This window comes from Ambystoma mexicanum, chromosome 12 (genome assembly GCF_040938575.1).
Source record: "Ambystoma mexicanum isolate Mex_15411 chromosome 12, UKY_AmexF1_1, whole genome shotgun sequence".
NCBI classification, from domain to species: domain Eukaryota; kingdom Metazoa; phylum Chordata; class Amphibia; order Caudata; family Ambystomatidae; genus Ambystoma; species Ambystoma mexicanum.
The window spans coordinates 133,590,913-133,613,260 of NC_090936.1; the positions used below are offsets into that span (position 1 = coordinate 133,590,913).

The window sequence follows — 22,348 nt, forward strand, 5'->3', positions numbered from 1 at the left end:
TGAGACAGCCTGAGCTTGCTGGTCGCCCCAGTTGGGCTCGCGCTGTCCAATTACATAATTGATGATTGCAGCCCCCCTGCCCTCCCTCCAAAAGATGGGGGTGGGGGGGAGACAAAAGGGCATGCCACAGAAGTTGGGGGGGGGGGGGCGCAACAAAACCCCTCTGCCCCCCTTCTCCCATAATTACGCCCATGCTTGCAGGGAACCGGAGACACAAGCCAGGTCCGTGAGGGAATGCACCCACATAGGGAGGCCGGCTCGCGTCTCCCATTCACACTGACCCATAGCTTGTACCTTTAATCCCCGGCATGGCTGTGGTAGCCAGATGGGCGTTGCGGAGCGCGTACTGCGTGCAGGAGCACGTCTATATGATAACGCGGCACGTTTACGCAAATGTAGAAGAAAGGAGCCACTCGAGGATTGATTGGTGCACAATCTAGTATGACAATTGGGACTCGTACAAAGCAATATATGTTGAATTCCCCAACTATAGGATTGTGATGTCAAACAATGTTATATGCTAATCCATACCCTTCATAACTGTGGTCGGCTAGGGCAAAGTTAGATGTATTGATATTGTAAGTGCATCCGATTGGGAAGTAATGGGCAACTTGCTTTAACTGTGCTTTTGGTTTACTGTACATTTTACGTGGTGAGATCCATGTAGCACTCTAGACATTTAGGTAAAAACTTTCTTTTTTTCGACACTATTGGAGTAGCGCAAATTATTCTGAAATACCTATCCATAATGTAATAGGCCAGGGCATTGCCTAACGTATACCAGAAACTGCGGCTTTCCTTTCAGGAACTGAGTTATTGACCCCCAGCCTCAGCGCACCATACTCCTGGACTGCCAACTCTTTTTCTTGAAATTATTACATGTTCGAGGTGAGTGAATATTTTGTAACCTGACTCGGAAATCCACGACAATCGCTGAAGGCCTCAAACCCTTTAAAGAAAGTGTTTCTTTACCATTATTTAGGTAGGATGCAGAATGCTTTGTGCCTTCCTGACTTCACTTTTTTTCTGAAACGTTTGCATCTGGGCATTAAAATGCTACGCATCTTCCAAGGATTGCTTGACTTCTGAAGTGTCCTGTTTTTATATACTGTGCACAGTTTTACCTTGTTGCGAAGCACAAACATCTTCTGGTCTTCTTGCTACTGCTACAGCAGTGTTTAGGGTGTGCACCCGACTTCTTGCCTAGCCCCAGCTGCCATAACAACCAACCATTCCTCTGGCGGGGGATAAAGGCATTATGGGTGTTGTATCCCTTTAAGCATTGTTCTGTAGAACTACTGCCATTTCCCTCTTCCCTGAAATTGAAGTGCTTTTGCAATTACCCACTTTATGAAAGTGCTCCAAGGCATGTTGAAGAGGCATGAGCGCTATCGGCATACCAGCAATACATTAGTTCATAGTGACAAGCATTTTTGAGTTGCGCCATTTAACCGTATTCCCACTACTCCATAAGTAGGGGTAGTTGATCAAGTGCTTCATTTTTTTTCTTTCAATTTCGTGTCGCAGTGGCTGTGCTGTTGGGAATTTGTTTCCAAGTTTCCTACTGCAGCATTTGTTTCCTCCATCTGTAGGAGGGCTGTAAAGACTGTAGGGGTATCTGTACCTCTGCCCTCTATATGGTTTGGACAAAGGCGCATAGCACCCCAGGCAAGGTTCTCTATTATGGTAGAATGGAGGAGCAACCAAGACGTAAGATCTCAGGAGGTGATACAGGCAGGTTCTTGAGTACAGTGAGTCCCCAAACCTCCACAAAGCAATAACCACACACTATGTTGGGTGATAACACAGCTTCTTTATATAAAATAAGGTTGCGACCAAAATATATATACATATGTATAATAACACTTTGTAATTGGAAATACTTAATCGAGGAACAGCAAATATACACTTTGTGGCACCACACTACTTAGTAATTGATGCACTAACTGCAGACTGTTTTAAATGGGCATGTGAATTCATTCTTAAGTGAAAAGTGTATCGGCATAGACTGGGGAAGAAAGGCAGGTTAGTTGTGAATGCGAACTAGAGATACAATTCTCTGTTGAAGATACCCGCCCATCCCCCATCCCTCCCCCAGGCACCCTGTAATCGAAAAGTTGGAGTAACTTACTTGTCTTTTACAGCCAGTCCAATATTGTTCAAAAACCTTCTGCTTTCTTTTAAAAGGCTCTACCACCCCAAAGTACATGAGGCCACAGGAGAACTGGTTTCAAGATGAATCTGGGACCCTTGGGTAAGGCTAGAAGATTCTCTTCCTTGTCACAGTACCTTTGATGCCTTGGCAAACGAAGTGGCAGAATTTCACAGTTTCACTTGACGATTCTCTCTGAAGATGAACCATTCCCCTTTGGAAGGATGAGCCACTGAGATGCCGAGTCCACGAGAAAAGTGGAACCGAAGACTTAGTGCAGCAGTTTGGCTCTTCGCAGTGCTTGACTTTTGGTTGACTATTTCTCCGACTGTAGAAGTCATGGGAAAATGGAATTTTCTGTGGGCTCCTCAAAGGCATGGCAGATTAGAGTAAGACCCCTGGGACCGTTTGACTTCTGGCGGCGACTGGTGCATACGTCACTTGGTGTCGGGTTTCAGATTTACACGGTTGTCAGACCTTCGGTTCTTTGGTGTTGCAGCATGGGCTCTGGATGGCTTCTGCCGACCTGGACTCAAACACTGGAGTGGACCTCAGACCCCCACCAAGTCTGAACGCTTGGTACGTCTTTGTTAGCTACTGATGGCGGGAAACCCACCGGTGAGCATTCCTCTGCACTCAGCGAAAAGGTGGTCAATGATGATGGCAAGGATGTCATTTGAAATGTTCTAAGGCAGTTTGGAACTTTCGCAGCTCTGGGTGTCCAGCAGCACTATGTGAGGTTACCCCGTCTTCTGGGTGGTAGACTGCTACGGCTTTTGCTTCCAGCAGTCACGAAATGCACCTTTTCGACGCTGGGTGACACCAGTGGACTTCTTCGACTTGGTATCTGGGCACTCCTCTTTAGGTCTCCGGACTGCAGGCATACACAAGACTGGCTTCCAGGGCGCTTCGGATGAAGAGTAGCAGTTTGCACGATGGTCCCTCATAGCTCAGGGAGAGGCCTCCTTTGCAGATCCTCTGGATCAGTCCTTGGTAGAACACAGCAGTTTTTAGATTACACAAAGAAAATGCAGCAACAGACTTCTCCTCCAGCTAGGCTTCATGGAACAGCTTCATGATTCAGCTTCTGAAAAAATTGGTGAGTGAGCGGTCCCTTGTTATGCACATTGAGCCTGGCTCAGCCTGAGTGAATTATAACCAGTCAACGAATCGTGCAGAAGGGCATTCAGGCAGCCAGCCAATCTGGCTCGGGCATTTTAACACCCATAACAAAGAATGTGGATTGGGGTAAGTACCCAGTTTTTCAGGACACTAAACTGCATTCATATTGGTTCAGTCAGGGCTGTCTGTCATTGTTGCACACAAACCAGACACCCATAATACAGAATGTGAGTTCACTTCAGACTCAATTCACACAGGTCCTACCACTAGGATGTACCAACAGCACCGGGCTCCAGTCAGTCTGACAGGAGGCAGACCCAGAGCCATGCATGGTATTTCCACCCAACAGCCGTCTGGGGAGGGCCGGGGGGTCGGTGGGGGAGACAGAGGGGGGGGCTTCCAAGGTAAAAGGCTATATAAACCAAGAGGCCATAGGGGCCAAATCCATGTATTCCTATGGCAAGCCCTGGGTGTCCCACAATGGCACACAGCCACTGCCATGTTAGCATGTACCTGCCCACAGAGCAGGGTATGGGCTGGGGACAACACACGGGTGCCAAAAAACACACAATGGGTACAAGGGTGTAACCACCACCCATGAGAGCCCCCCCCCCCCTTCCCCTTCTCCACACACTTTATGGAGCATGGACAAGCCTGCCTAAATTTACTTTTTTGTTTTGCTTAAATGTATACAAAAATAATCCAGACTACCTCCCTGAATTGTTCTCTTGTCCTGTGGGAAATAAGATTGAGGGAATAATGGTAAATGTGAGTTTGCGCTCATAGCCTCAGACGGGAGCGATGCCCCTGGCTCATAGGCTGATACGAACGTACTTGATGAAACTACCTGTGGTCTTGGGGAGGGTGGGTGGGAGAGTCGGGGAGTGGGGAGTGGGGGGGAAAGACACCAGACAGGAAACTGAGAAAATCTTATTGAATATTGTTGTGTCCCGTTTATATTGCTTATAACCAATAAAAATTGTTTTAAAAAAGAGTTTGCGCTCCTAAATTTATCTTTGTTGCACAGAAATGTTTGCACTTGTGTGTCCACTTTTAAAAAGCGCTTTGTTACTTGCCCTTTTAAAAAAGAATCCTGGTGCATTGATGTGACCTATTCAAGAAATGTTGATTTGAATAATTCTTTCTTTTGATTGTAGGAAAATGGCTAAAAGAATCGCTGAGAAAGAACTTACTGACCGAAATTGGGACCAAGAAGAAGATACCGAAGAGGTAATGGATCTATTACTTCCTTGTACAACTGTCCACGTTGTTTGGCTGGCTTGCTTGCAGTCTCCTAACTTCTCCCTATAAACTTTGTGATGTAGTCTTCTTTTTTTCGGTTTTGTTTTTCTTCCCTTTTCTGTTCTTAGTTTCTTGTTGAAATGTCTCTGAGATGCACAGACATTATGACGATGCACAGTCTGTCGCTTTGATGAAATCTATTTTATTTTTGGACAAAAGTCCTGTTTGGACTTGTACAACTTTTGAGCGGGCCTTGTGTCTAGTGGTGAAGCAAACAGAGCTCAGTAAAGTTCTGTTGAAGATCATCTTTAATGCCCTTGGGAATAGCAGACCCCAGGGCTTTAAGTGGGCAGGGGCAGAGCCACAGCATAATCCAAAAACTGCTCCTGTGCTGGTTCTCCATCAGTCCTTGATGAAAGCACCCTGCACAATTTTTCCTTGGCGTACTGCAAGAACCAGAAAGCGTGCACAAAGACCCTGCACTAGTTTACAGTAGAAAGGATGGATCCAGTGATTAACAAATCGAAGAAGGAACACTTGCAGGGAAACAAGAAGCAATCTTCAGTTCAAGAGGAATAGCCACAGGTTGAGGATGTTGCAATAAGTGTGGTTTGCAGACATTTTGTTTATCAAAATGAAATGATCAAACAAGTGAGTACATTAACCACTAGCTACCCACCTCTAACACACCCAAGGGGAAGGCTACTTATCAGAAATTATCCTCAGTGGAATTTTCATACCATTCTGTCTACCACCATGGTCAAAAAGTTATCTTAAACATATTTTAATCAATATTTACTCCAAACATAACAGTAAAAACAACATAAAAAGCCATATACAGTGTTCATCATTTACGAAAGCCGTAATGGACAAGATGGAGAGAAAACAACATTTCACACTTATGGCTGTAGTTCACATCACAATGTTTACAATCTATCAACATTGGTTATTTAGCGTGATGTTAGTAATAGTGTGACTGAATCACATAACTATTATACACAAATATGGTATAATGGCGTCTACAATCTGATGTGTTTCTGGGGTAAAGGGCAGCACTGTTGCAGTCAAAGGCTCGTCAGTAGTGTCCCAGGACGCAGTGAGTTAAGAGGGCGGTTACTGTCACCATGATGCATATGTAGCAGTGTAGTCCCCTATACAGTGAATAAAAAATTGAAGCAAATATAAGATTTACTCGATACCAGTAAAAACCTTTGTGTTCGTGGTGAGTGTAATCCAGAGAAGTAGCTAATTCGCTAACCTTATGGTGATTTCTTTTGGTGTGATGAGTGAGGCGATTGCACTAGTCAATCTTATAATGGCGGCCGACAAGTCCGTCCAAATAGTAACAGCTGTAGATCCATAGATGTTTAGTCAATCAATAATACGATTTTCAAGGGATACTAATCACAATATGGTATGTCAAAGTTAAATATTTACCGTTTGGCGTGGACCTCAATTCAATTATACGTTCCCGCACGGCATGTTGATTGTGAGCATAGGTTATGTAATCATTTGGGCACTACATGTCCCATAATGCATCATCAAATCTATAAAGGATAAGGAATGTATCAGTTCTGTGCTGGTTAAATTTAAAAAGTGTGGAGGTTACATACACAGAACTTACTTGACAAAGAATGTCCCAAACACTCTTGCTTTTTTTTTTCTCCTATTTTCGTTATTTTTAAGTGTCAGCTCGCATTGTCTACCAGACCAGGGAATCAAGTCCTGCATGGGGGCAGAAAGAGCCAAAGGAGACTGTCAGCCCTCCTAGTTATTTGTCGGGTAGCCGTGTCATAAAATCAAAAGAAGCTTACCTTATGTGTCAGTTCACACGGTGAAAAACTACCACTGTAGGGCAAAGCTTCAATAACATGTACCTCAAGGAGGGACTGCCTGCACACTTCTATCAGAGCCCAGTGGTGTCGAAATAGAAAGTGGACTAACCTGATAGTCCGAGGTTATAAACCTCAAAGAAGGACTGCCAGTATAGTTCTATAGGCCCTGTGGTCAAGAGGGGGGGGGGGCATCTTGGAGTGAATACATGTGTTGATTGCAAACACAAGGCGGCAATGTAATCCCTGTGAGGGCAAGAAAGCCCTCAAATGATTGCTTATACGGCTACCACTGTGTGTTGTCTGTATTGTAATTATCAAATGCCATTAATTGTTCTTAGTAACCTCGATTTATAAAGAAACAACGCCTTGCTTAGTGGAGGCCCATCTATTAAAAAAAAAAAATAATAATCGATATACCATATTAATCTATTGTTGGATAATGTTATCTCACATAGTGTTACCCTACACTATTAGTGTCTACCATCTCGGGTCGTGCATAAAATATTCATTGAGATGTCATGTGTGGGACAAGTCTAAGTCAGCTATGACTTTGGTGTGTGTATCAGCCATTAGTGGATAAACACATTCCATTCCACGGAAATGTTTAAGCCGGATTGGGTTGTTTTTAGATTGTAAATCCATTTTTGTTCCAGTTTTTTGAAGGACAAATCCCTTTTGCCACCACGTGGGTGGGCTTTAGTAGTTTGAATGACAAACCAGAACATATCTTCACACTTGTGTTTAGCCTCTGCATAGTGGGCCACAAGCAGTTTGTCAGGGGTACCGTTTCGGATAGCTGAACGATGTTCGCAAATTCACACTTTTACAGGCCTAATGGTTTTATCCACATATATTGGCCCACAAGGGCATCTGATCCAGTAAATCGCCCATTTGGTCAAGCAGTTTGAAAAGGATCGATATTTCCACATCCGGCCATTAAGGTCGATTTGTTTAAGGTTTTTGGTTAAGTAGCAGACTGAGCATTGTCCGCATGCATAATGTACACTTACTGGCGGTGCGTCCCATAGTATGGGCTGAGTTGGTGTCTCATTATTGTTAGTCTGATAGGTGTGCACTAGTTTATCTCGAAGACCTCACATTCGTTTGAAGGCAAACCTTGGGTAATTCGGTCGGAAATCTTCAGTATGAACAATTTTCCAGTTTTTTAGTATTACCCTCCTTAGATCATTGCTTAGGGGGGGGGAAGGAAGAAACACATGTGATTCTCTCATCTTTAGGTTTTTGTATTTTTGCAGGATGACCTCACGATTGGCATTACATGCCCTTTTCAGAGATCTATTAATAATCTTCCGGGGGTATTGTCTATGTTGTAATTTTTCGCTCAGTTCCTGACTGTTAGTTTTAAAATCAGCAATTTCACTACAGTTCCGTCATATTCTTAGGAATTGTCCACAAGGTAAGTTTTTCCCGTAGGTTAGACGGATGGAAGCTACTGAAAAGTAGTAACGTGTTCTTGTCTGTGGGTTTTTTAAAAAGTGTGGTGCCAAGATTATCCTTTTTGAAAATTGTCAGATCAAGAAAGGCTATACTTTCACTACAAAAAGACATGGTAAATTTGATGGTTGGAGTCTATTGAGCCACATAAGAAACTGATCAAGTGCATCTCGGCTCCCATGCCATAGCATGAAGACGTCATCAATATAGCGGTGCCATGAGCTCATGTGCTCATGGAACGGATTGGTCGCCGCATAAATGAAGTTGGTTTCATAATGATCCATATACAAATTAGCCAAGTCTGGTGCAAATGTGGCCCCGATTGATGTACCTGGTCTTTGTTGGTAAAACATTTTTTTTACAAAGAAAAAAGTTTTTTGTCAAGGCTAACCTCACACATTCAATGATGAAGTTTGAAGGCACTGTGAGATCAACCCTTTTCTCAAGATATTGATATATTACTTCTATACAATGATCCTGGGGGATATTTGTGTATAATGATTCTACATCAAGGGTAACCAGAATGTCATTGGCACCGGGATGTAAGCTGGCAATGGTATGAATCATAGCTGTCGTGTCTTGTATATATGATTACATCTTGGCCACAAAAGGTCTCAGAGCCTCTATCTATGCAGATTCGTTTCTAACAAGGCAATGAGCCTGTTGCTGAAACAATTGGTCGGCCTGGTGGGTGGGTGGCATTCTTGTGCATTTTTGGTAGTAAGTAAAAGGCCGGAATGATGGAGTTAGGTCTAGTCAAAAAGTTAAGTTCATCTGTGCAGATCCATTTCTGATCATACGCATGGTTCATAAGGCTCATGATTTCCTCCAAGTCCCGCAGAGTCTGCGGTAGCAGAGTTGGTTACCCAGTTGTTTCTCAATTTCGATGTTGTATGCATTGGTATCCCACAGCACAATCCCCCCTCCTATCAGAAGGTTTTACTACAAAAGAAGTGTTATTTTCGAGATCTTTTAAAGCTTTGCGTTCTGCACGAGTAAGGTTGTCCTTGTGCTGATTTTTCTGCTTAAAGAGATAGTCCAATTCTCTAATTACTTTATTTTCAAAGGTCAAAATCTCAGGGGAAATCATGGCCGATGTAGGTGTAAAAGATGAGGGTGATGTTAATCCTGATGTATTATCTATAGTGGGCCCCTCTTTGGGATTGCAGAAGAAATACTTGAGTCTTATTAATCTGGAAAAATTCCTCATTTCCGTTTGTCGTGTTATAACCTCAGACTATCAGGTTAGACCACTTCCTATTTCGACACCACTGGGCTCTGATAGAAGTGTGCAGGCAGTCCCTCCTTGAGGTACATGTTGTTGAAGCTGTGCCCTACAGCGGTAATTTTTCGCCGCGTGAACTGACACATAAGCTAAGCTTCTTTTTGATTTTATGACACACACGGCTACCCGACAAATAACTAGAGGGCTGACCGTCTCCTTTGGCTCTTTCTGCCCCCATGCAGGACTTGATTCCCTGGTCTGGTTGACAATGCGAGCTGACACTTAAAAATAACGAAAATAGGAGAAAAAAAGCAAGATAGCGTTTGGGGCATTCTTTGTCAAGTAAGTGCTGAGTGTATGTAACCTCCACACTTTTTAAATTTAACCAGCACAGAACTGATATATTCCTTATCCTTTATAGATTCCATGATGCATTATGGGACATGTAGTGCCCAAATGATTACATAACCTATGCTCACGATCAACACGCCGTGCAGGAACGTATAATTGAATTGAGGTCCACGCCAAACGGTAAATATTTAACTTTGACATACCGTATCGTGATTAGTATCCCTTGAAAATCGTATTATTGATTGACTAAAAACATCTATGGATCTACAGCTGTTACTATTTGGACGGACTTGTCGGCCGCCATTATAAGATTGACGAGTGCAATCGCCTCACTCATCACACCAAAAGAAATCACCATAAGGTTAGCAAATTGGCTACTTCTCTGCATTACACTCACACCACGAATACAAAGGTTTTTACTGATATCGAGTAAATCTTATATTTGCTTCAATTCTTTATTCACTGTATAGGTGACTACACTGCTACATATGCGTCATGGTGACAGTAACCGCCCTCTTAACTCACTGCGTCCTGAAGACGGGTCGTGGGACACTACTGACAAGCCTTTGACTGCAACAGTGCTGCCCTTTGCCCCAGAAACACATCAGATTGTAGACGCCATTATATCATATTTGTGTATAATTATGTGATTATGTGATTCAGTCACACTAATTCAGTCATTACTAACATCACGCTAAATAACCAATGTTGATAGATTGTAAACATTTTGATGTGAACTACAGCCATAAGTGTGAAGTGTTGTTTTCTCTCCATCTTGTCCATTACGGCTTTCGTAAATGATGAACACTGTGTATGGCTTTTTGTTGTTTTTACTGTTGTTTGGAGTAAATATTAATTAAAATATGTTTAAGATAACTTTTTGACCGTGATGGTAGACAGAATTGTATGAAAATTCCACTGTGAGGATCATTTCAGATAAGTAGCCTTCCCCTTGGGTGTGTTAGAGGTGGGTAGCTAGTGGTTAATGTATTCGCTTGTTTGATGTATCCTTACTAATATACCACAGCCCCCTTTACAAAAAATTGAGGAATCTTGTGTGCTCACAACATTTGTTTACCTCAAAATGAAATGAGCAGCAAAGCTATTGTGCATTATGGCCCCTGACGAGTTGCCGGCCTGAATCAGTCATATTTGTCAAATGTCAACATTTGTGATCATTATGTTCGAAAATGCTGTTTGATTTTATGTGACGCATCCACGAGATTAAATGTGACATTTGTCTGCATACCCTTTCTCATATGTGACTTCAGAGCTGACTGAAGATCTATTGTGGTTTGCGGGAACATTTATCAAAATGCTGCTTCGTGCTCTGTTTATGTAAAAGCTCCTCTTCAACCTGCACCCCAGCTACTGCACAGGGAGGTTTCCTTTTACAAAAGGTCTGACTTCCCTGGGGTTATTACTGAACATGAATACATAGCTCGACTTTGAACTTCATTAGTCCCCAACCATGTTCCCTCCCCCCACACCAAAGAGCCAAAAGCAGAATAAAACATGTTAAGTTAAACCCTTATTTAAGAGTTCTCTCTTTGGCTGGCAAGTACACATTTAAAGTGACAGCATTTATTTAGTTTGTCAAGACTGATGTTTCGTTGAGGAATATGTGCATCGCCACCTTGCATTGTAATTCTTTGGCAAAATCCTAGATAAAGCAAATGTAGGGAGTGTGTTCACTGCAGCGGATTGTCACAGGACTGTTTTATCTGTCTCTGCAAAGCAGAACGAAGAGAACAAACCGTGGGGAAGATTAAGCCCATAAAGCTTGATAGATAGATATATATATTTTTATGCAGAAAATGGCTGATAATGTGTTTTTATATATGCATTACAAGGGAAAGATGGTGGAGGAAAGGGGTATCGGAGATGATCACTTGCCCACCCCCCCTCCCTTTCAATACCATGAAGTAAAGATTTTTCTGCTGTATTAAAGGTAGGAGCTTCTGCTTCCTTTCTCAACATTGAAAAAACGCAAAAAATATATTTGGGCTTTAGTGACAGTAAAAATAGGCACTCTACTTACAAGTCTGCCTTCAAATGCTACAGGTAGTATTTCACATAACCCTGAATTGGGCGAAAGTTAAATCGGCAATATTTTCAAAAAGTATTTCCAAATTTACCATTAACGCCCAACTCTGAATGAGGCCCAAAAGTTTCATGTTTATATGGCCACCAGTTGTCCCTGGGAGTAAAGTTTCTTGTGTGTACCTGTTGCTGTAAAGCTTACCAGGCTCTTCAAGGCTGTAAGCAGGAGCTCAATATCTACCAGCTTCAGCCAATTTTGAACCTGTGAAAAATATCTTTCAATTACAAGTACGAAGCAGTTTTCTGAATGAGAATTTAGTGCCACAGTTAGCCTATGCTTCCTAGCGTAATAAGGCTTGTCAAAGCCTTGAGCACCTGGCGTGTTGCTGTAACAGACAAAACCTAACATGACAACAATTCCTATTGCTTCAGAGTGCAGTGAAACAATTTCTGAACTGGATTACAAGATATATGAAACTCCTAGGTTGAGCTGTAGCTGTAGAAATGCAGCCTAAAAAGAAACCATTTTGTAATATCCTGGGCAAACCTACAGATGTGTTCTGCAGGTCAACCACTAGAGACGAGAATTTTAAGAGTGCACAAAAGACTAGCAGGACTGCTTCTGAAGCAAAACTGCTTTACCAAGCGATCTACTTTGGACCGTCTGCCTCTCATTCGAGCAGGGAAGATCTTCGGCTCAGGTACCTGAGATCAACCAGTCCTGTCTTCAGTGAACTTGAGGTGTCCTGGCTGCCCATCAACGCCCCAGACTGACATTCATAAACCAGGCCTCTTTGCTGCAAAGAACTCCATCCCACGTTGGGGGCTTGGGTCTCCACAGGTCTTCAGCTGATGACCCATTCGTCCTGAAGAGGCTCCTGCCAGGAGCCTGTTTGGCGCTGCTGCCTTGAACCACGGCTACTGACCCCTGACTGAGGTTTCTTGTTGCATTGCTCTTGCAGTCTTCTGGGGGGGAGGGGCATCTTTGTGGAATTAATGTGCTACTGCCCCAGGTTGTCTGGCTCATCCAGCTGGAAGTCTGCTTGAACCATCTCTGCACCATTGATTGGAACTGCCGCCTAGCTGGACAAAAACCATGCACTTACTTCAGTCACTGTCTGCAATCCCCAGGGCCTCCACCCGCAGGACCAATGATGGAAGTGGGCTCAGCGAGCTTCAGGTATGGTTGTTTGGAAGGAGATTGGGGTGCGAGTGTCCATGTCCCTTTTCTGCTCCCTTAATTCATAGGGATTGTATGAATGCAAAGTCTACTGTTACAACCCTTCTCTGACTGACACTGACACAATGTACTATTTGTAAAACCTTTATTGGCGTTTCTGAGGTTGGAAAAACGACTACTTTGCCTTATAAGATGGGAGTAGTCTTCACCATCAAACGATAAACAAACAAAACAGTCGTACTGTAGTCCGACAGATCAAAATGGCCTATGCTAACAAAACCGAACGCCTGCCCCATCTCTTGTACAAAGTGTATAAATGAACAATGTATGTAAAGAAAAAAATCAATGTTTAAAAGGTACTAGTATATTTGTTAGGGTTTATTGGACCGAATATCACATTTGACCGAATTTGGCCAGTAACATTGGATCGAATAAAACCAATCAATTGGACTAATACATGCCGAAAATAGGGAGCAGAGATTGCAGGGGTGTCCCCCGCTCCCTATGTTCGGCACGGATTAGCCTTTGGAGGTTGCAGGGGTGTCCCCTGTGATTTCAATCGGGCGACATACACCGGACCTTTGGCCTTGGATGTAGCCTGCAATTGGATTGCTTCCTCTTTATTTTCTGCTAATTCAATTTGAAATGGCACACAACCTGTCTCACACCCCCTTTTACAAATACCCCGGGTCACAATGGACCATGAACCAGGCCAGTTGGTGGGAATGCAATATTTATTTTAAAATTCAAAGAAATCACACATTTTAATATTGGGCAGCAATCACCAACATGGTGATAATTACTACAAAAACAACTGAAATGCACTTGGATAACCTCGTAAAAGAACATATCCAAAGCACAAACTGGTAGATGGCACCAGAGGAAGTTTTCCCCTGCAATGCTCTCCCAAACCCCAATTAATCGAATTTGGAGTGGATAGAAAGCAGCAGCAGGGAGTCGGGGATATGAGATGGCAAACAATCAAAATCTGACCTTCACTCACGAAATAGTAATGGCATGAAATGACGCTTGCAATTTGACAAATCATGAATGTATGGTTAAATCAATGAGGCAAATGTGATTTCTCACAATAGCCGGAATGTATAAACCCTAGCAACCACAAGGCAAGGTATCAACAAAAGGCATACAGTTCAAAAGCAAGCTGAAAGTAAGAACACAATGCAGCCGAATCACACGTTGGAAAGTTGCATGTTTCTCAATTGCAGTTTTAAATGTCAAAAACAGTTGAGGAAAAACTGGTGAAATACTCAATCGGAATGCGGTTTTTGGGCTGGGGAATACAGGAACATTACGGGGTTAATATATAAGTGAAAGGATGACTATATATGAAGGATTGGGTGGGATTGGCAAGATAAAAGGAGGTTCGGATTTGGAAAAATAAAGTTGTTAAAGAGAACATCGGTTTGGAAAGAAAGACAGTTTACTTACACTAAATTATCGCTGCCCATGAAACAGGTTAAGCGGCCGGATTAACCCACTCCACGCCGCATTTCTCTTTATATGGAAATTAAATTATTCCAAATATTACTAAGGAGTTACAAGATGGGGTGAATGAAAGAAAGGCACTAACGCTAGGACTCAAGGACGGGGTGCACAGAAAATTCGAACAGTTTTGGACAAGTTACTAGGGTATGGATAGGATTACTTGGAGAGTAGAACTGAGACGAAGGGCCGAAATGGGGTAGGTTATGGGAGGGGGAATACTTAGTCTGCTCTTGAATTTGGGATTGGGAACGGTCAACCGGGTTCTGGACTCCAAGGCTCGGTTCACCAGGTAGCAGCAGACTCTCCTAGCAGAGCAGCTGGGCCTGCCTGGTCACTGGATAGCAAGTACAGCTGGAGGGCAGGTGTACAGTGGGCATGCAGTTAGTGGGCAAAAAGCCGGTCTGGTCACAGGATGCTCCCCAAAAGAGAACCACATCTTTTCCCCTTTGTTCTTGGCGTTTTTAGTGGGATGACTGGATCTAGGCCTTGCTGAGAAGGTCAGCTATGCTTTGGCCTTGCAGTGGAATCTGCAATCTGGCGAGATGAATGTAGAATATCGGGATACGTAGGGCTGGACATTCTGGAGTGTGTCCAGAGTTCTGTCGGCCTCCCTTATTTATAAGGCATGGTGACATCATAGGATTATATTGTGGGGCAGGCTTAGCTGAGCACGCCTCTAAACTGGATTGGTCAAGGGTGATTGTTACCGCCTTTCTGTCAGCTGGTTGGATTTTTAGGGACATGACATCAGCTTTATGATGTGGCTTTACAATGCAAAGGATCATCCCACAGTTACTTTAGCTAAAATCATTCTTCACATAAATCCCACATTTATGCAATTGTGGCATTTTTACAAATTATCTAGGCCGATTACATATTTCACGCAGAGCATGACAGTTCAACTCTACAGTTTGTAAGACTTTGTTTCGTCTGTCTAATAATTTTTCATCATTTTCAGTGATAAATATTCATCCTAAAATTCTATAACTTTATACATGGGTATAGATTATCATAAGGCATGTAAGTATTGAAGTGGCATCATGTACACTTTCCTCAAACTATCCAATTCTCTGCCATTTCTGTCCACAATATGGCAGTGAAGGCTTCCACATCTTGTTTAAAAGCCACAATTACATTTAAACACTTTTTACATTCCTGCGAAATCCTGTTGCAGAGATGAGTCTTAAAAGTTTATTAATAAAATAGTATTTGTTAGCATTGTCTCCCAAATAAGGGAATAGCTTACAAGGCTGCTCTTGAGTTGGCTTTGAAGCTCCCAGTAAAAGTTGCGCGGGCGTGTGATTTCCCATTTCACACGTGTCCCAGAATCTCTATTATAAGAGGCCTCTGCCCAAACAAAAGTCTGATGGGCATGGGATGGTCCATCCAAAGTTTTCAAAGGATGCACTTAGCACACATGTGTCCTGGAATCGATTTTGTAGCTCCCTCTTTCGTGGGTTAGGCCACTCATGTTGTCAGCCCAATGTCCCTTGAGCCATTGCAGAAAACCTGTTTGGGCTGATTTCCCCAGTGTAGCCACTGTCATTTTTTTTTTATCGGAAGCAAGCCTGTTGAAATAAAACATCCCATATGTTTCCCAGCAAAACCCCCTTTACATTGCTAGGCAAGGACCAGTTTTTATTCAACATTGTACTTTTAAAACGGGCTTTTCATTTTGGTTTACAAAAGCCCATTTTGACACATGGTGAATGCTGCTGGGATTTCTCTCTCGAATTCGGTTTTTCTCTTCCAGCTGAATTCCCACATTGTTCTGGAGCCACAGCCAGTTTCTTTTATACAGCAATTTGTTCAAGACACAGTTCACTGAAATTGACATGCCAATAGAGCTAGGGTTTCTTTTAAGCATTGATTTTTTGGCATTTTGTAACCCAAAAGACAAGCGTTTTCCTGTGCGGCTGCAAGTAAAGCTTCTGCTAATTTCCCAGTTCTGGCCTGACACAGCCTGTCTTGCAGGGATAATGCTTTCTTCTGCTACAGCACAATCTGGATATGGATGAGCATGGCAGGGCCTCATTAAAAGCAGTGTGATGTTGAACCGATGAAAATGGCGTCAGGGCAGCATCCTTTTCAATGTAAAATATTCCCTTTTCAATGGGAACTTTTTGCAAGCAGCAGAGCAGCGCTGCTTTTCAATTCACTTCTGTTGGTGCACACAGAACACATTCTGGCAGCCTTTCTCAGTGTGCTCTGTTCCAACTTGCCAAATAGTTGTTTGGCAAGATGGTGCAGCCATCATTTTCCTTTAGTGTAGCTGCAAAATGCAGTTTTGATGCGGGGCAATGGTGCTCCAAGGAGCCCATGCAGCCATTTTGCTGTTAACTGCAGACGTGCAGCTTGATCATGAATGGCAATTCTGCTGAGTGGGTCAATGTATATCCCACACCTGCTTCCTTAATATTGGAGGCCGTGGACTGAAAAAACAAAGGACATTGCAGCGTTGTTTTTCGACCTTTGTTGGAGGGACAGATCTGAAGCCGCAGGGCTGAAGTGGACCAGGCGGCGTGATAACTGGTAAGCCGAGGGGTGGGCGTTGGGGGGGGGGGGGGGGGGGGGGGGGGGGGGGGTGCGGAGTGGGGAGTGGAGATTGAAATATTTGTTTGTCTTTCAAAACCCCCAAGCTAACCGCATGCAACATTATATGATATGATGTTGCATGCAGTCAAACCTACCCAAACCGTTTAAAAGAATAAATGGGGCTGAATCAGCTCTCCTCCCCACGTTGGACCACACTGAGTAAGGCGGTACCTGTAGGTAGGATAATACTCTGGCTCGGGTTTTCAACACAATAAACCGTTCTAAAACATGTATCGAGGCCTGCATGGCCTTCCACGTTGGTCTCTTTCCAAACTTCTAAATATTTCAACAAAATGTTCATGCAGGCCCCCCTCTGTTGGGCTCAGACATCTTCAGAATAAAGTTCAACAAACTTTTCATGGGGCACTCTGCCCCAAGCTTATTACACTTCAGGTCTCCCTCAGTCGGGCTCAGATCACTTTTGGATGTTGAATGTGGGTGGCTTTCTTTACTGACCTCCGCAGGACCACTTCAACTACAAGTTCAACTTTCACTCTCCCCTTCTCTAGGAGTTAATATTGTCTACTTCGCTTTTACAGTTTATTCGCTTTATCATTGAAAACAATGCACCTTTCACAAAGTTTTTCGAGTGGGCAACTTCCTTTCACAGGACCACTCAGTTACTCCGTATCGCTGATTTGACAGCTGTTCCTACTTCAAAGTTCATTCACAGGGCTGCCTTTCTTCGCCTCTCGGCCCCATGCGTGCAGCCTTCCTCTGTGATAGAATGTTGCCACTTCAAACTTTCTTTAACACACACTGGTCTCGCAGGTCGTTTGCCAGCTCACCAGCTGTGTGCATTTCTTTATTGGTTTTTTACGATTTCTAATTCACTAGTTTTACCACAGGCTTGACCTCACCTCCCCAAATCTTCCTTTCACCCGGAAGGCTCGCTGGCGTCCTTGAAACACAATGCAGCCTTCTGATGTGGATCTGGCCTTGTCTAAATGTCCTTGTCCTTCTGGCGGCAACAACCTCCAGTAGGTAACGGTTTGGGTTTTCGACCCGCTGCTCTCGTCACTTGGTCTGTCGCTCTGTTCCAGTAGGTTTGCCTTTGCCCCGGAAGGTCCTCTTGCACTCGTGTTTCGCCTTGCTCAGTCTCTCTAGGTTGTGCCTTTTATCTGTGTGCAGAGTCAATTGGTATCAGGTATATGCACTTAAGTCAAGTGCCTGTCTTTGCCTGACCTGATTAATGGGACATGTCCAGTATGATATATGAGAGTTTCTTGTTACTGTTACCTCTAGCTGGTGAGACGCCCTCTAGTTGCTCACACCGGTAACCTCTAATGTGGGGAATTGTGTCCCAAGCCCTTTTCTTGTAAAGTTGTTTTGTTTTTTAAGAAATTTTAAATTACTGGGTGCGATGGCCAAAATCTGTGCAGCAGAATATTGAGACTTCCTACCCACCTCACCCCCCCTTCCTGTACGTACGTAAGTACTTGAACTGAGGGATTGGATTCTTGCTTACATGTTAAGGAAGTACTGCCTGCAGTCTAATTATAAGGCAGGTTGTTTTGCTTTTTACTCCACCCTACATGTACAGTATTGCCTTTGCTTATGTGAATTGCTTCTTACTTTTTTAATTGTAAAATTGGTGCAGTTCCCCTTTTGCGATTGCTTGTGTCTGTTTTACGGTGCATAGTATACATAAGTTTTACCTGCATGTGTGTTCAGACTTAATAGTATCATTTATACTTCAAATGGATTTTGTCCTCCCATGTATTTCTCTTCTTTGATAATATCTTTCCAGCTTCAGTTGCTTCGGAAAATAATTTTCTCGACAGGGGGTGCTGTGCGGTAGCATAGATGACTATGTCCCTCGAAGGCCTCCGTCTGATAGACGTCCTCTGCAGTATATGTAACATGCGCAGCGCCAGTTGGCTTCAGTTCCGTTTTTTCTGACGCAGCTCTAACTTCGAGAGAAATTACTGCACGCTTCGGTTCGTTAAAGAAAAACTGCATGTCTTCGTGGACTCCATCGACGCCCAAGACCGTTTTTAAGAAATCAGGATTGTGGGTCAAAGATGTCCATCACCGACCCCACAGCTTTTACCTGCGGTGTCTTGGCAGGGGCATCCTACAAAGGAGTGCAAATCCTGTCGGGCGATGACTGATAAAGCTCGAAGAGAGGGTAAAGGTAAATTGGCTTTGAGTAGAATTCCTAAATCCCCTCCTGTTACAAAAAAGTACTTCTCATCGTAAAAGATCAAAGAAATCTCGATCGACAAGTCATTCTTAATCTTCCAGGAAGTCAAACAAAAGTTGTCATAAGTCTGCTTCTTCCTTGAGAGTGATTCCTCACGCGAGAGAATCAAATATCCAATGAAATCAGGCTCCCCAGCTAAATGGGAAGAGTTTCTGAGAGAAATGATCAAAATCTTTGTGAGAGTAGGCGCCACTCTCTCGAAAGAACAGAAGAAAGACAATGTCCTGGTCACTTTGCAAAAAGACAAAGGGAAGTCTGTGCACCCGCAACCCTGACTAACATAGAGAGCCTTCGATGCCTCGGAAGAGTGAAGCGGTGTCAAAGGACCTAGACACATCGAGAGTTCAGCCCTTCAAGGGCTAAGTTGAAGACCTCTTCGACAACAAAATTTGTTCCTTCAACATTGGAACCTTCGACACCCATATCGAAGCCATCAAAGACTTCTACGCTGTTTGGTAACATGGTGCAGTCCAACTGGTGTGGGACTACACAAGACTGATCTCCTTGGTATTACAGCCACCTTTTAATATAGGCCTGTGCTGCACACATTGGTAGTTGATTGAGCAGCCAGGCTCATCTTAAGAGTGGGTTAATGTGAGCTGTAGAGCTGTGCAATGAAACCAGTAAACACTTAGACTTCAAGTTATAAATAACACTTCAAGTTATAATTATTTATACACAAAGATATTTAAACCATTCTTTAAAAAGCAGCAATTAGCTGCAACATGCATTCTCAGTTGGAATTCAAATAGTGACCAATAAAGCAAGTGAGTAGATCAGGCATATGCTACACATGTCCCAGCACCCAGAGGTGACGTCAGTTAAGGCCAGTATAACATTTAAATAGTATCCCTTTTGCAATATTGAGTTTTTCAGGAAGGAAAGGTTGGGGTTAGATCAGACAGACTGATGGGTTATAAGAACAGTTAGATTCTCCCAAAGGGCTGCAGGCAGTCAATTATCCCAGCATTAAATTGTTCATAGTTTAAGACCTGTAAGGGAACATGCACTACCAAAGCCAATGGGTTCAGGAGGCCTTTAGGGTTCCAGGACAGCCAGTCCAAAGTCAAAGTTCTGATGCTCTTAGAAAAATGTTCTTAAATAGTTGGTGTCAAAAGAGAAATCACAGCAACTCAAGAGGAGTCACCTTTTGAAAGCACAAGCTGGAAGGCCAATGCAGGTAAGTTGCGGTCAACTTGTTGTTGGGTTAAAACACACTCCCAAAGATAGGAAGTACCCCAAATGGCAAAAGGATAAAATATCCCAAACCCCCACAGTACCTTGAAAATTAAGTGTTCTAGCTGGTTGCCTTCACGATGCAATGCAGTAGACTCTTGTTCCTGGTGCTTCGTCATGACGAAAGGGAAGGATGTCTGGTGGGCTCCTGCGGCAGCACTAGACAGAAGGACTCTGCAGCAATGGATTTCTATTGATTCAGTGGTTTTTGTGCCTTTTCCTCTGTGCCAATGAACAAAAAGCTCTGGTTAGGATTTCCTTGATCCCTCGGTCCTGGACTCTGGTGCTGGACTCTGGATGCAGATTTCTTGCTTCTGTAGGGTCCTCTGGATGTCTACGAAGATCTGGCCAGATTCGTACTTGAGAAGACCATGCACTCACAAGTGGTCGGGGTACCCCGGGTATTGGGCTTCTGCAGCCTTGAAAAGGCACAGCAAATCTGGGGTTGCGCTAAAATAGTTTGTCTCAAGGCTAGTTGTTTCAACCAGCTGAAGGAAGGAAGTCATCCTTTGCGGGTCTTCCCTGTCGATTCGAAAACTGTCCACACAGCTGCAGGGCTTCACCAGGCACTTTGCGGTACAGGAAGGTGCTGCTGGTGTCTTCTTTCTTCCTCTGCTTCAGATTCTGTACTCCAGTGGTAGACTCTGCTCTTAGTCCAAAAAACCTCACTTTTTATGCAAGTTACTATTCATCCACAGTCCTAGGCTGTCAATCACACAGCACAGTGGCTGTCCTTTCAGGGCAGCCAGCTGGCCAATAGGAACTTGTTTCTCTCAGACACACTTGGAGACAAAGGACGGGGAAGTTTCAGGACCCTCCTCACTTCCTACCTTTCCAGGGACACTGGAGCCTGGGCAGGCTTTAGGGCTGAACCCTGCCGACGGCAAACTACACAAAGGGCTCAAACCTCATGCAAACTGAATAAAAGCCTAGAAGAAACTAATGAGAAATGGCAAAAAAAGATGGGGGCCATTTTGGGGAAAATGTTCCCCCTTTGGTGCAGCACTGCAGCTGAGGTATCAGCCTGCAGTTACAGGTCACTGTGTAGTAAAAAAGAAACCACTGCCACCAGCCATACAAGTGAGTTACTGTAACAAAATTGTTGCATGAGGAATGGGTTCAAGGAATTCCTAAGTAATCCCCCATAAAGTTAAACGGGGGTCATATTACTATTCTTGGTAACAGTAGTTCATCCAAGAAAATCGGGAGTAAAAATTTAAAAAGCCTGAGTCCAGCGTAAGAGCTGGGGGTCCTTAAGGTTAAAGGGAATTGGCACAGAAATGGCAATTCTCCCTAACACTGGCCTACTCCGAATACTTTTTCTGAGCCATTGAAGGCAACACAAGAGAAATCTTGCCTCTACCACAAAGATTTCTTCACATTTTTGAAGAACATGAACCATATGATCACCAAACACCTTTTGGCTTTCCATATGGCACTCCAAATGTGCCTGATAAGTTTATTTCAGATGAATCTAGGCATAAGGATCTTTATGAGAAACAATCAGCCAGTGGGGTAGCTGCATCTCCTGAGCTGGAATTTGGAAAGCCAGATCCTGCATATCATGCTGCTGGCTCATGTAGACAATTAATGAGCAGAGTAGTGAGTATTTGGAATGGAGTAGACTTGCTCCTCCTCTTCAGCAAGATGACTTGACAGACATATTAGACCAAGGTCCACAGAGGGATCCCATTTTTCTTTGCAAAAAGTTACAAGTTGGGAAGCCTCAGATTCTATTCCAACGGTTAATAAGAACTTTCCTAAGAAATATATAGGCCATTAAGCAGTGAACAGATTACTTAACCAAGCACCCGATTCCGGAAAGTTTGGTGATCCAAGCAACCACGCCCACAAAACAATCTGCTTGCCCTACCATTCCTACAGACGAGGATGAATGGGTGGGCCCTTGGGCGCGCAAAGTATTTACTGCCAATTGCATGGCCTTTACATCAGCAAATTCTGCTTGTGCCTTATCTACATTTTCAGTCATCCTGTGGTATTGTGCAGCAATGGCGGCTGACCACATCCCCCAAAGGGGAAGAGAGAAGTCATCCTGGCTATCAAGGATGGTAAGGAGGCAATGTGTGAGTTCCTCCAGTCCGGTCTGGATACTGCAGATAGTAGTAGCACATCCATGACGACTAGTACAGTGCTACGCAGATTTGTGTGGTGAGGAAATCAGGATTTGCACCGCACGTGC

General features: G+C 43.6%; 1 protein-coding gene across 7 annotated transcripts in view; it reads left to right on the plus strand.

Annotated features, from left to right (window-relative positions):
- NUP50 (nucleoporin 50) overlaps nucleotides 1-22,348 on the plus strand; it is a 431,487-nt gene that overhangs the window by 49,047 nt on the left and 360,092 nt on the right. For all 7 annotated transcript variants that reach the window (XM_069628169.1, XM_069628172.1, XM_069628173.1 and 4 more), the window contains one exon: nucleotides 4,432-4,504. In XM_069628169.1, coding sequence (XP_069484270.1) covers nucleotides 4,436-4,504 — 69 coding nt within the window. In that variant the 5' untranslated portion in view covers nucleotides 4,432-4,435. The remainder of the gene's footprint in view (nucleotides 1-4,431; nucleotides 4,505-22,348) is intronic.